Source organism: Schistocerca piceifrons, chromosome 4 (assembly GCF_021461385.2).
Source record: "Schistocerca piceifrons isolate TAMUIC-IGC-003096 chromosome 4, iqSchPice1.1, whole genome shotgun sequence".
NCBI lineage: Eukaryota > Metazoa > Arthropoda > Insecta > Orthoptera > Acrididae > Schistocerca > Schistocerca piceifrons.
In genome coordinates, this window is record NC_060141.1 from 69,376,330 (window position 1) to 69,391,569 (window position 15,240).

At 44.8% G+C, this 15,240-nt stretch overlaps 1 protein-coding gene across 1 annotated transcript in view; it reads right to left on the bottom strand.

Moving 5' to 3' along the window:
• LOC124795601 (atrial natriuretic peptide receptor 1-like) overlaps positions 1-15,240 on the bottom strand; it is a 369,591-nt gene that overhangs the window by 69,228 nt on the left and 285,123 nt on the right. Inside the window, exon 15 of the mRNA XM_047259672.1 lies at positions 6,750-6,873. Within this exon, the coding sequence (XP_047115628.1) occupies positions 6,750-6,873 (124 nt within the window). The remainder of the gene's footprint in view (positions 1-6,749; positions 6,874-15,240) is intronic.

Here is a 15,240-nt window from a genome sequence, read left to right on the forward strand (position 1 = left end):
CAACGTAAGAAAGTTTATGAGTGATACATTTACTGGAAATAACGCCTCATGACCAGAGATCACACAAACACTTCTAGCGTACAGCACTGTTATGTATAGCGGCCGCGCAGTAGTAAGTTTCAAATTGTTGGACGATTTAAATTTAAAATTTCGCAAACGCACAACTTCGTTTGATACACCGTCACCTTACAGAGCTGTACACAAATTGAAATTCAAATCTTAAAAAGTGATGGTAGCGCATCGACTGACCCGAATATATGTGGGCAGATGAAGCTGACATACGCGTGTGAGGAGCTAAATGCCGCAACTACACTGCCTGACAAGAAGTGAACCACCCAGAAGACAAGATCGGATGGCAGTGTAACACACAGTGGGTGTTTAAATGATTAGAACTGCAATTTTCTTTCACAGGAGGAACGAGCACCAGAGTACATTAGCGTTACTAGAGTTAAGTGTTGTTGGCAGGCCTGATAGAGTATATAAGGGACATGAACAATGTCAGATGTTGCTTGATGACTGAAGTAGATGTAGGTGTTGCGTAGTCGTATGAGACAGTGTTATTGGTAACAGGCTGAGAGGAGATGCGACCTCATTGTAGGTTTTCATATGGACTTCTAATAGAATGGTGCAGTATCCGGGTTTATGGGACATTCGGAACAGTCTGTTGCCTGACGTTGGACTGCCTGAGGACGTAAGCGTTGCCGTGCTGGTCGTCAAGGTTCCGGTCGGTCATCCGTGACCACCACACGGGAAGATTTCTCTATTGTCCACAAGGAATGTACGAGGTGCATTCAAGTTCTAAGGCCTCCAATTTTTTTCTAATTAACTACTCACCCGAAATCGATGAAACTGGCGTTACTTCTCGACGTAATCGCCCTGCAGACGTACACATTTTTCACAACGCTAACGACATGATTCCATGGCAGCGGCGAAGGCTTCTTTAGGAGTCTGTTTTGACCACTGGAAAATCGCTGAGGCAATAACAGCACGGCTGGTGAATGTGCGGCCACGGAGAGTGTCTTTCATTGTTGGAAAAAGCCAAAAGTCACTAGCAGCCAGGTCAGGTGAGTAGGGAACATGAGGAAACACTTCAAAGTTGTTATCACGAAGAAACTGTTGCGTAACGTTAGCTCGATGTGCGGGTGCGTTGTCTTGGTGAAACAGCACACGCGCAGCCCTTCCCGGACGTTTTTGTTGCGGTGCAGGAAGGAATTTGTTCTTCAAAACATTTTCGTAGGATGCACCTGTTTCCGTAGTGCCCTTTGGAACGCAATGGGTAACGATTACGCCCTCGCTGTCCCAGAACATAGACACCATCATTTTTTCAGCACTGGCGGTTACCCGAAATTTTTTTGGTGGCGGTGAATCTGTGTGCTTCCATTGAGCTGACTGGCGCTTTGTTTCTGGATTGAAAAATGGCATCCACGTCTCATCCATTGTCACAATGACGAAAAGAAAGTCCCATTCATGCTGTCGTTGTGCGTCAACATTGCTTGGCAACATGCCACACGGGCAGCCATGTGGTCGTCTGTCAGCATTCGTGGCACCCACCTGGATGACACTTTTCGCATTTTCAGGTCGTCATGCAGGATTGTGTCCACAGAACCCACAGAAATGCCAACTCTGGGGGCGATCTGTTCAACAGTCATTCGGCGATCCCCCAAAACAATTCTCTCCACTTTCTCGATCATGTCGTCAGACCAGCTTGTGCGAGCCCGAGGTTGTTTCAGTTTGTTGTCACACGATGTTCTGCCTTCATTAAACTGTCGCACCCACGAACGCACTTTCGACACATCCATAACTCCAACACCACATGTCTCCTTCAACTGTCGATGAATTTCAATTGGTTTCACACCACGCAAATTCAGAAAACGAATGATTGCACGCTGTTCAAGTAAGGAAAACGTCGCCATTTTAAGTATTTATAACAGTTCTCATTCTCGCCACTAGCGGTAAAATTCCATCTGCCTTATGGTGCTGCCATTTCTGGGACGTATTGACAATGAACGCGGCCTCATTTTAAAACAATGCGCATGTTTCTATCTCTTTGCAGTCTGGAGAAAAAAAATCGGATCCCTTAGAACTTGAATGCACCTGGTAGTAACCGCTTCACACCTGCGTTTGCCATCCGAGGACAAGTACCGAGCTCCCTCCAACTTTCTGTCATCCTGCACCTTAGCTCGGAGACCAGCATCAGACTGATTAGGGAATTACCGTATCAGGCTAAGTTGCTGCTAATATCACAACACAAACTGCTTCGTTTGGAGTGGTGAAGTTACAGGGAGGCATCAGTTGCTGATGATCTGCCTTGTCGCCAGTGATCAATTATCGTTTCGCCCTACCCACGTTGACTACCGTCAGTGAGTATGGTGATGGCCATGGGGCTGGTCCCATTGCTCCAATACTTTGTCGAGTCACAGCGATATTACTCTTTCCATCACGGAGTGAGGAGGCATTGAGTAATACTGCAGGTCACGGGTGGTAGTGATTGAGGGAACTCTGAAGGGTTAACAGTACGTTTCCGACATCCTGCGTCCTCACGACTTACCTCTCATGCTTATGTGTCGTGACGCCATTTTCCAACAGGATAATGCTCGCTAACGCATGCCTCGTGTCTCTATGAACTACCAGCGTCACATTGAGGTTTTCTCTTGCCAGCAGGATCCTCAGATCTGTCTGAAATAGAGGTGTCTGGGACTAGCTAGGACGGCAAATGGTTCAAATGGCTCTTAAGGACTATGGGACTTAACATCTCAGGTTATCAGTCCCCTAGAACTAAACTACGTAAACCTAACTGCCCGAGGCAGTATTCGAATCTGTGACTGTAGCAGCCTCGTGGTTCTGCGCTTAAGCGCCTAGAATCGCTCGGTCATGAAGGCCGGCTAGAATGGCAACTCCGTCTCAGTATATACAGATTTTAAGACGGCTATTTACAATTAGTACAGAAACAAGACGGCAGTTATAAGAGTCTAGGGGCATGAAAGGGAAGCAGTGGTTGGGAAGGGAGTTAGACAGGGTTGTAGCCTCTCCCAGATGTTGAGCAAGCAGTAAAGGAAACAAAAGAAAAATTCGGAGTAGGTATTACTATCCATGGAGAAGAAATAAAAACTTTGAGGTTCGCCTATGACATTGTAATTATGTCAGAGACATCAAAGGACCTGGAAGAGCAGCTGACCGGAATGGACAGTGTCTTGAAAGGAGTATACAAGATGTACATCAACAAAAGCAAAACGAGGATAATTTAATGTAGTCGAATTAAATCGGGTGATGCTGCGGGAATTAGATTAGGAAATGAGACGCTTAAAGTAGTAAATGAGTTTTGCTATTTGGGGAGCAAAATAATTCACGATGGTCGAAGTACAGAGGATATAAAATGTAGACTGGCAATGACAAGGAAAGCGTTTCTAAAGAAGAGAAATTTGTAAACACCGAGTATAGATTTAAGTGTCAGGAAGTCGTTTCTGAAAGTATTTGTATGGAGTGTAGCCATGTAAGGAAGTGAAACATGGACGCTAAATAGTTTGGACAAGAAGAGAATAGAAGCTTTCGAAATGTGGTGCTACAGAAAAATGTTGAAGATTAGATTGGTAGATCACATAACTAATGAGGAGGTACTGAAGAGAATTGAGGAGAAGAGAAATTGAAACGTCCCCTTTGAACAATTATACATGACTGTGCTTAAACTGACACACAATATTTTGTTAGCGCAACGCAATCTGACTTTCAAAATTCCCTACAAAAGAATGGCCCTGACTAACAGTAAACTATACCTTTCACAAATCACTTACCTCACAAAAATCTTCGCTGCTCAAGCTACTGCAATACAGCGAGCGCCACTACTGCCAGCTAAATAAAAGATTCAAACTATGGAAGGCACTAACTACTGATAGGGATAGTTAGCAAATGAAAGATATTAATAGAGAACAAACAATGTATTTACCTTAATAGTCATAATATATATATATATATAGCAGTTCATGACAAATTTTAAAACTCCGCTATCTCTCTCCCCACATCCACCACTGCTGGCGGCTCACCTCCAACTGCGCAACGCTACGCGCTGTTTACATCCAGCTGCCGCTGCCCAACACTACAATGGCGAGTATTACAACAATGCAAAGCAGCCACAGACTGCACACAGCACAGCCAGTGATTTTCATACAGAGGTGGCGTTACCAATAAAAAACCTAAACAGATCACCAATTTAGCATTGGAGGGCTGCGTGGAGGGTAAAAATCGTAGAGGGAGACCAACAGATGAATACACTAAACAGATTCAGAAGGATGTAGGTTGCAGTAGGTACTGGGAGATGAAGAAGCTTGCACGGGATAGAGTAGCATGGACAGCTGCATCAAACCAGTCTCTGGACTGCAGACCACAACAACAACCACAACAATAACAACAACAAGAACCCATTGCAACAGTTGTGAGACAGAGGGTATCAGGAGAGGACACAATGGCTTCATGATGCTGTTCCCAAATGAATAGGTGCATGCATTCAGCCAGAGGGAGTACAACGTTATACTGATAAGCGAGCTCATACTGAGAAGTTTTTTATATATTTTACTCAGTTTTATAACCACTGAAATAACATCACGTCCTTTTAGTTTGATAACATTTCCTCTTCCCATTTCGGATGCGTTACTTTTGTTGACAGGCAGCTTTTTCGGACGATATGAGGTGAATTCAAGTTCTAAGGCCTCCGATTTATTTTCTCCTGACTGGAAAGTGATAGAAACATGCGCATTGTTTTAAAATGAGGCTGCGTTCATTATCAATACGTCCCAGAGATGGCAGCACCGTACGGAAGATGGAATTTTACTGCCAGTGGCGAGAATGAGAACTGTTATAAATACTTAAAATGGCGACGTTTTCCTTACTTGAACAGCGTGCAATCATTCGTTTTCTGAATATGCGTTGCGTGAAACCAACTGAAATTCATCGACAGTTGAAGGAGACATGTGGTGTTGGAGTTATGGATGTGTCGAAAGTGCGTTCGTGGGTGCGACAGTTTAATGAAGGCAGAACATCGTGTTCCAACAAACCGAAACAACCTCGGGCTCGCACAAGCCGGTCTGACGACATGATCGAGAAAGTGGAGAGAATTGTTTTTGGGGATCGCCGAATGACTGTTGAACAGATCGCCTCCAGAGTTGGTATTTCTGTGGGTTCTGTGCACACAATCCTGCATGACGACCTGAAAATGCGAAAAGTGTCATCCAGGTGGGTGCCACGAATGCTGACGGACGACCACACGGCTGCCCGTGTGGCATGTTGCCAAGCAATGTTGACGCACAACGACAGCATGAATGGGACTCTCTTTTAGTCGGTTGTGATAATGGATGAGACGTGGATGCCATTTTTCAATCCAGAAACAAAGTGCCAGTCAGCTCAATGGAAGCACACAGATTCACCGCCACCAAAAAAATTTCAGGTAACCGCCAGTACTGAAAAAATGATGGTGTCCATGTTGTGGGACAGCGAGGGCGTAATCCTTACCCATTGCGTTCCAAAGGGCACTACGGTAACAGGTGCATCCTACGAAAATGTTTTGAAGAACAAATTCCTTCCTGCACTGCAACAAAAACGTCCGGGAAGGGCTACGCGTGTGCTGTTTCACCAAGACAACGCACCCGCACATCGAGCTAACGTTACGCAACAGTTTCCTCGTGATAACAACTTTGAAGTGATTCCTCATGCTCCCTACTCACCTGACCTGGCTCCTAGTGACTTTTGGCTTTTTCTAACAATGAAAGACACTCTCTGTGGCCGCACATTCACCACCCATGCTGCTATTGCCTCAGCGATTTTCCAGTGGTCAAAATAGACTCCTAAAGAAGCCTTCGCCGCTGCCATGGAATCATGGCGTCAGCGTTGTGAAAAATGTGTACGTCTGCAGGTCGATTACGTCGGGAAGGAACGCCAGTTTCATCGATTTCGGGTGAGTAGTTAATTAGAAAAGAAATCGGAGGCCTTAGAACTTGAATGCACCTCGTAAAGCTGTCTGCATTTATATTTCTTGCTTAGTTAGCTACCCATCGAGAACAGCAAAATCAGCCCTAGATAGCTACAACTATCTTACATCAGACTAAAGTGTTTGGTATGTAGGATATTACGAATCATTTAATGTACATGAAATAGAGCTTTCGGACAAGAATAGTACTTATAAAGACTAGGATATACTTCATCATTTAGGGAAATGAAACATGTTCCATTTTCTCCATTTTCTTCCGACAAACCTTAGAGTAAATAGTATCACAATGACAAGGGTTGAAAATCAAAGATATGACCACATCTTGAACAGCACCACACGGAAATGCAAAGAATGACCTCTCTAATCCCACCTATATAAAAGGGAATAAGAATTCGATCCTTTCCTCAAGGACTCACATTTAGAACTAAAGGTATCTGCAGATTATATCCGTAAAACACCATACACTAAATCTGTACCGTAGCGGGACTCAGATACCCGCACAGGTGTTCAGTTTAAGGTTTGCCGCTCTATTAGTGCTGTACGGGTGACTGACGTATGGTTAATCTGAGTAGAACACATGCGGTTTGCTCAATATGCATGTCCAACGGAGGTAGCGGTCTGCCTCTAAAAACGTAGACAAACACAAGGTGTTAAACGGAATCTACAGGATATTTACGTATCTAATACTTTTCTAGCAATTTATAAGTGTCACTTAAGTCCTTTAACGCAGTACCAGCAACAGTGAAGTTCAGCTTTTTCCGTGCGTCATACTGACCTGCATTGGCGTGCTCTCGGCTGAGAGTGCGGTGAAGCCGACGATGTCGCTGAAGTAGATGGTGACGCTGTCGTACGTCTCCGCTATCACCGCCTGGCCCATTATCAGCTGGCTCGCCACCGACCTGACCAACAGAAAAAGACTGTCAAACGTAAGGAAGACCTTCAGTCTCGGAACATTTTGGACACACGGAATAACTGCTTGCATTCAACCACACGACTGTATCGCTTGATAGCATTGATTTAGAAGCTTCAATTATTTACACTGTATACATTTCAGCTTGATACCTTTATCCGTATCTGGATCTTAACAGGTGGACAGGCTCTGAGCACTATGGTTCTTAACATCTGTGGTTATCAGTCCCCTAGAATTAGAACCACTTAAACCTAACTAAACTAAGGACATCACACACATCCATGCCCGAGGCAGGATTCGAACCTGCGACCGTAGCAGTCCCGCGGTTCCGGACTGAGCGCCTAGAACCGCCAGACCACCGCGGCCGGCAGGTGGACAGGGAGACAGATGGACAACAAATGCAAAAGAAGTGATATAATCAGAAATTATCAACATTCGAATTTCTTTCATTGACCTGTGATGTAAAACTATCCGTGTTGCAAATTTTATGATTATAGGTCAGCGGGAAGTACCCTATAGTTTTTTTATCAGTCATCTTGCGAATACCGAAATATGTGATATAAATGGCTCTACCTCTGGATTGCATTGACGTAGGACATTAAATTCTCCACACACCCCAAGGGACAAAACACTTCAGTACTTGACATACATTTCAACTTGATCCCCATAACCTTCCGGGAGAAAAGGGGATCTCAACGGTCAGACAGACACACGGACGTTCAGGCAGGAGGACACTAAGGTGATTCTGTGTGAATGAAAAGACACACGACATTGGCGTATTATGTATAATGTTTGTTATTTAGTCTGTTTCACAAACCGGTGTTTGGCTATGACGCCACTTGATGATGGTGTAACTGCCGAAAACCGGTTTGTGAAATAGACTAAATAACAAATATTATACATATTATACCTATGTCGTGTGTAAATATTTTACCAACAGCGCTTGCGTCAGCGCTTGTGTCAGCGCTTGCGTACAGAGTAGGGTGGCTTGCAGAGTATGTACGTAGAAGTAGATATACATATTCACAAAAGAATGGCACTTTTTCTTCTTCAAGTAGTAATTAGTAATCTTGTAACAATGACGGATGTTTAGAAACATCAATAACTTAGGATTTTCTTTTTAACCGCTCCAGTTTGCTGATAGTTGGTGTTACACCTGGCATTATTACGATAAAACAGATGGAAGTCCCTAGTGTACGGTACCGATGTCCATTTCGTCATCGTCACCGTCGTTCTTCTTCATCTGCTTTCCAATCGCATCGGGGAACTGCTTCTCAAAATTCCACATTTGGACCATCAGTAATTAATGGAAGTGCATATCATTTCCCGTGTGGGATCTTTGCGGAGTGTAATGTGGATGATCCGGCCGCGGTGATCTAGCGGTTCTAGGCGCTCAGTCCGGAACCGCGCGACTGCTACGGTCGCAGGTTCGAATCCTGCCTCGGGCATGGGTGTGTGTGTGTGTGATGTCCTTAGGTTAGTTAGGTTTAAGTAGTTCTAAGTTGTAGGGGACTGATGACCACAAATGTTAAGTCCCATAGTGCTCAGAGCCATTTGAACCATTTGTAATGTGGATGAAAGTATCGATATTCAAACATTTTCCCTATCTGTTAAACTCTGTAACATAAGCGTTTGTATATGGTAGAAATGTAGCTGTATAGCACTAGGCTGGAACATCTCACGGGGTGGGTTCATCGTCGTGTCGAAAAGGGTGTCCTTCCTCCGCGCCCATTGGTCCTCCCCCTTGTGGATCTGTGAGAGGTGTGTCGTATGTGTATTTGAACAATGTAGGTGACTGTATTGAATACGTGCGTGGTGTAGTGTCATGTATGTGTTGCGGAATGATAGCAGGAGAAGGAGAACGGTAAACGCTGGTGCATACACAGAGACTACAACTATCGAATGACACCGAAGTGGCCGCCCAGTTTAAATTCCCCATCCGACGAACGAATCACCATCAACAGCCTCACATGCCTTCACTTCATGAGACCCTGCGGAGAGGCTTGGAATATAATTTACGACATTGGTGGAAAGTGGGCTGGTCGAGGATGAAGCGATGTGGCACAGTAGTTATCCCACTGGACTCGCATTTGAGAAGACGACGGTTAAAATCCCTGTCGAGCCATCCAAATTTGGGTTTTCTGCGATTTCCCTAAATCGCTCGAAGCAAATGCCGGGATGGCTACTTTGAAAATGGCCGGCCGATTTCCGTCCCTACCCTTTCGTAATCCGACCTTGTGATCGGTCTCTAATGACTCTGCTTTCGATGGAACGTTAAGTCCAATCTTTCTTTTCGTGATCAGGTACTTGAAGCCTCCACCTCTCCTCTCTTTGCCGTTCAAATACTGGCAATGAATATTACATCCAGCAGCAGTACTGAAGCCGGCTTATCTGTGTGTCGAGAGCCGTGCATTACGGATCTCGTGTACAGACGCGGTTATAGTTGATAACTGTCCCGCAGTTAGATGCAACTGAGTTTTTCAGTCGATTATTCGTACAACGCCACTGATCAAGCGCTTGTCCACTCTCAGGTACAAATTGTGGCAACTGGCAGCAGTGAGAATTACGCAAAAGTGCTTCTTGAGCCACTGAATGCGTTGCCAGCCAACGATCACTGAACCAATAATGGTAGAGTCGAATTTGTCATAACTTTCAAGATGTGTTAGCTACGGCCAGCGATGTGGTTAGCTACGGCTCGAAAACTTTAAATTGTACAGGGTGTTTCAAAACGGACTTTACAACTTTAAAATTTCATATAAATTCATTGGATCAAGATAAACGGCTGGGTTTAGTGTTATTTTGTAGTGAAACACATCAAGTTTTTCTTACCTTAAACTAAAGATGTTGTATGTGGCTTCTGTTGTTTATCCTGCGCACATCTCATCGGAAGTCAATTTCTTCCCGAACTCGCTGTAGCACTGCAGGTGTAACTTGCTCAGTGGCGGCGTAAATTCATGTAGAGAAGCCATCATACGAGGGACAAGCACGATATCCTTGATGAATCCCCATTAAAAAAAATCGAGTATTGTTAGATCTGAGGAACGTAGGGGCCATGCAATTGGCACAGCACGGCCAATCCATTGACCTCGAAAGCGGTCACTGGGATTGCAAGAAGTAAACATTTCGCTCAGCGATCTGTGGTATCAAAAAATATTGTAACATATCCAGGTTCACTATCCAGTTGATGGTTGTCTCACGGAAAAAAAGGGGACTGTACAGCTTTTTCTCGCTCAGTGCACAAAAAACGTTCAGTTTATGGATATCACTAACATGTCGCAATGTTTGATGTTGGTTTTCAGTGCCCCAAATTTTACAATGATGTGTGTTGAGCTTGCCACTTAAGTGAAAAGTCGACTCGTCAGAAAAGATGATTTTGTCCAAGAAATGCTCATCCTCATGTCATAGATTTAATTTATCAGTGTCTTTTATTGCTTGTACGATCGTCAATCTGTACGGTTTCTGTAGTGGCGTGGCAAGACAGCCAAGCCACTCGGAGGTAGCCGAAAGGCACGCAGATTGGCGTGAGGTCTGGAACAAGGTAAAGTAATTATCCTATAAAGAAAAGAACGTAGTTCTTGGAATACTTAACTTTAATCCACAATTGGAGAACATCGCTCTTGTTTAGACATTATTACGCTGAATATAAACTGGTAATGGCGCCTTGCTAGGTCGTAGCAAATGACGTAGCTGAAGGCTAAGCTAACTATCGTCTCGGCAAATGAGAGCGTATTGGTCAGTGTAGCTTCGCTAGCAGAGTCGGCTGTACAACTGGGGCGAGTGCTAGTACGTCTCTCTAGACCTGCCGTGTGGCGGCGCTCGGTCTGCAATCACTGACAGTGGCGACACGCGGGTCCGACGTATACTAATGGACCGCGGCCGATTTAAAGGCTACCACCTAGCAAGTGTGGTGTCTGGCGGTGACACCACAGTTTCAAATGCGAACGGTCTCGCAAGACACGCCAAACAGTCGTATGTGAGATCTGCAGTTCGCGAGACGCACGCCGGGTCGATTTCGTAGAGCTGTTGACAAAACGTTGTCTCACTCACTCAATGTCGTCGTCAGATGTGCTTCGACGGCCTGATGATTTCCCGTGTCTCATCGAGCACCCTGTTTCTACAAAACATTTATGCCACTCGTAAATTGTAGGCCTGCTAGGAGGATCTTTGGCATACTTGGTACGGAAATTACCGCTGAATTGTTGTCGCTGACTCCGATTCTTCAAACCGAAACACGCAGCTAGCACACTCGGGTCCAGTGAAGGCAGCCATCTTTAACACAGCTGCCGCTACCGCTACTTACGGTACGATTCGGCACTAGTAAACTATGCGAGACAAAACCTGGTGTATTTCCCTACATCTACATCCACACTCCGCAAGCCACCTGACGGTGTGTGGCGGAGGGTACCTTGAGTACCTCTATCTATCTATTCCAGTCTCTTGGAAAGAAGGATTGTCGGTATGCCTATGTGTGGGCTCTAATCTCTCTGATTTTATCCTCATGGTCTCTTCGCGATATATACGTAGGAGGGAGCAATATACTGCTTGACTCTTCGGTGAAGGTATGTTCTCGAAACTTCAACAAAAGCCCGTACCGAGCTACTGAGCGTCTCTCCCGCAGAGTCTTCCACTGGAGTTTATCTGTCATCCCCGTAACGCTTTCGCGATTACTAAATGATCCTGTAACGAAGTGCGCTGCTCTCCGTTGGGTCTTATCTGTCTCTTCTATCAACCCTATCTGGTACGGATCCCACACTGCTGAGCAGTATTCAAGCACTGGGCGAACAAGCGTAGTGTAACCTACTTCCTTTGTTTTCGGATTGCATTTCCATAGGATTCTTCCAATGAATGTCAGTCTGGCATTTGCTTTACCGACGATCAATTTTATACGATCATTCCATTTTAAATCACCCCTAATGCGTTCTCCCAGATAATTTATGGAATTAACTGCTTCCAGTTGCTGACCTGCCATTTTGTAGCTAAATGATAAGGGATCTATCTTTCTATGTATTCACAGCACATTACACTTCTCTACATCGAGATTAAATTGCCATTCCCTGCACCACGCGTCAATTCGTTGCAGATCCTCCTGCATTTCAGTACAATTTTCCATTGTTACAACTTCCCACAGCATCATCCGCAAAAAGCCTCAGTGAACTTCCGATGTCATCCACAAGGTCATTTAAGTATATTGTGAATAGCAACGGTCCTACGACACTCCCCTGCGGCACACCTGAAATCACTCTTACTTCGGGTGACTTCTCTCCATTGAGAATGACATGCTGCGTTCTGTTATCTAGGAACTCTTCAATCCAATCACACAACTGGTCTGATAGTCCATATGCTCTTACTTTGTTCATTAAACGACTGTGGGAAACTGTATCGAACGCCTTGGCCCTCTGAGTCTCGTGGACGAATAGCGCGAGCTGGGTTTCACACAACCGTCTTTTTCGAAACCCATGCTGATTCCTACAGAGTCCTACAAATTGACATAACAATCAACTCTTTCGGTACTATGAATTAATTTACATATATTTTCAAAGTTGTTAAGTCCTTCTTGAAATACCCTACAGTTCACCGCTTTGCATCCATACAAGTAATGGTGAGGGCTTACAAGAGTGCTAAGTGCTACCGACAGATATGGAACCAGGTGCTTCCATGGAAACGAAGGAACAACAGTCAGTGACGAGGCATTCGACGTAGTTCTTAACGTACAAGTAGAACACGGAGGAATGGGACATATCTCAACAATTTTATACGATAGCTACAGGGAGGCCATTGTATGCATCAGCAACCAAGCATCAGTTTTGGAAATGAGGGCAATGTACAGGGTGTTTCAAAAATGACCGGTATTTTTGAAACGGCAATAAAAACTAAACGAGCAGCGATAGAAATACACCGTTTGTTGCAATATGCTTGGGACAACATTACATTTTCAGGCAGACAAACTTTCGAAATTACAATAGTTACAATTTTCAACAACAGATGGCGCTGCGGTCTGGGAAACTCCATAGTACGATATTTTCCACATATCCACCATGCGTAGCAATAATATGGCGTAGTCTCTGAATGAAATTACCCGAAACCTTTGACAACGTGTCAGGCGGAATGGCTTCACATGCAGATGAGATGTACTGCTTCAGCTGTTCAATTGTTTCTGGATTCTGGCGGTACACCTGGTCTTTCAAGTGTCCCCACAGAAAGAAGTCACAGGGGTTCATGACTGGCGAATAGGGAGGCCAATCCACGCCGCCTCCTGTATGTTTCGGATAGCCCAATGCAATCACACGATCATCGAAATATTTATTCAGGAAATTAAAGACGTCGGCCGTGCAATGTGGCCAGGCACCATCTTGCATAAACCACGAGGTGTTCGCGGTGTCGTCTAAGGCAGTTTGTACCGCCACAAATTCACGAAGAATGTCCAGATAGCGTGATGCAGTAATCGTTTCGGATCTGAAAAATGGGCCAATGATTCCTTTGGAAGAAATGGCGGGCCAGACCAGTACTTTTTGAGGATACAGGGACGATGGGACTGCAACATGGGGCTTTTCGGTTCCCCAGTTCTGTTTATTGACGAAGCCGTCCAGGTAAAAATAAGCTTCGTCAGTAAACCAAATGCTGCCCACATGCATATCGCCGTCATCAATCCTGTGCACTATATCGTTAGCGAATGTCTCTCGTGCAGCAATGGTAGCAGCGCTGAGGGGTTGCTGTGTTTGAATTTTGTATGGATAGAGGTGTAAACTCTGGCGCATGAGACGATACGTGGACGTTGGCGTCATTTGGACCGCAGCTGCAACACGGCGAACGGAAACCCGAGGCCGCTGTTGGATCACCTGCTGCACTAGCTGCGCGTTGCCCTCTGTGGTTGCCGTACGCGGTCGCCCTACCTTTCCAGCACGTTCATCCGTCACGTTCCCAGTCCGTTGAAATTTTTCAAACAGATCCTTTATTGTATCGCTTTTCGGTCCTTTGGTTACATTAAACCTCCGTTGAAAACTTCGTCTTGTAGCAACAACACTGTGTTCTAGGCGGTGGAATTCCAACACCAGAAAAATCCTCTGTTCTAAGGAATAAACCATGTTGTCCACTGCACACTTGCACGTTGTGAACAGCACACGCTTACAGCAGAAAGACGACGTACAGAATGGCGCACCCACAGACTGCGTTGTCTTCTATATCTTTCACATCACTTGCAGCGCCATCTGTTGTTGACAATTGTAACTATTGTAATTTCGAAAGTTTGTCAGCCCGAAAATGTACTGTTGTCCCAAGCATATTGCAACAAACGGTGTATTTCTATCGCTGCTCGTTTAGTTTTTATTGCCGTTTCAAATATACCGGTCATTTTTGAAACACCCTGTAAGTACCCAATGGAATGGAATTGCGCTTTAGGCAACAGCTGCTCACACAATCGCACCTCGGATATGCGACGACACCCGGTGACCAGCAAAAGCGTTACCTGGGCACTTGTAGTGCAGCCAGCTCGTGAGCAGATGGTTCTGTGCGCAGTTGTGGTGCTAATGACAGAAACGAACGAGCTTAAAGTAAATCGGGCACCCATAATGCAATCCGCTTTTGTTATATTTTATTTCACGCAGGCGTCAGATGCATTGTTACAGTTTCGGTGTTTTAATCATATGTGGTTTTAATGTTCACAACCTGAAATTGACAGCAATATGTCTTGTAATGTGTTTTCTTAGGGTCCCTTACCTCAGTCGGCAGTAAAAGAAACATAATGCAATCACTTTGCACTGTTCCGTCGGTTGTTGGTAAAATATTTACACACGACATAGGTATAATATTTCACAAACCGGTTTTCGGCAGTTACACCATCATCAAGTGGCGCCATAGCCAAACACCGGTTTGTGAAACAGACTAAATAACAAACACTATACATAATACACTTATGTCGTGTGTTTTTTCATTCACACAGAATCACCTTAGTGTCCTCCTGCCCGAACGTCCGTGTGTCTGTCTGACCGTTAAGATCCCCTTTTCTCCCGGAAGGTTATGGGGATCAAGTTGAAATGTATGTCAAATACTGAAGTGTTTTGTCCCTTGGGGTGCGTGGAGAATTTAATCTCCTACGTCAATGCAATCCAGAGGTAGAGCGATTTATATCACATATTTCGGTATTCGCAAGAGCACTGATAAAAAATCCCGTTGACCTACAATCATAAAATTTGCAACATGGATAGTTTTACATCACAGGTCAATGAAAGAAATTCGAATGTTGATAATTTCTGATTGTATCACTTCTTTTGCATTTGTTGTCCATCTGTCTCCTGTCCACCTGCCGACCGCGGTGGTCTAGCGGTTCTAGGCGCTCAGTCCGGAACCGCGGGAGTGCTAC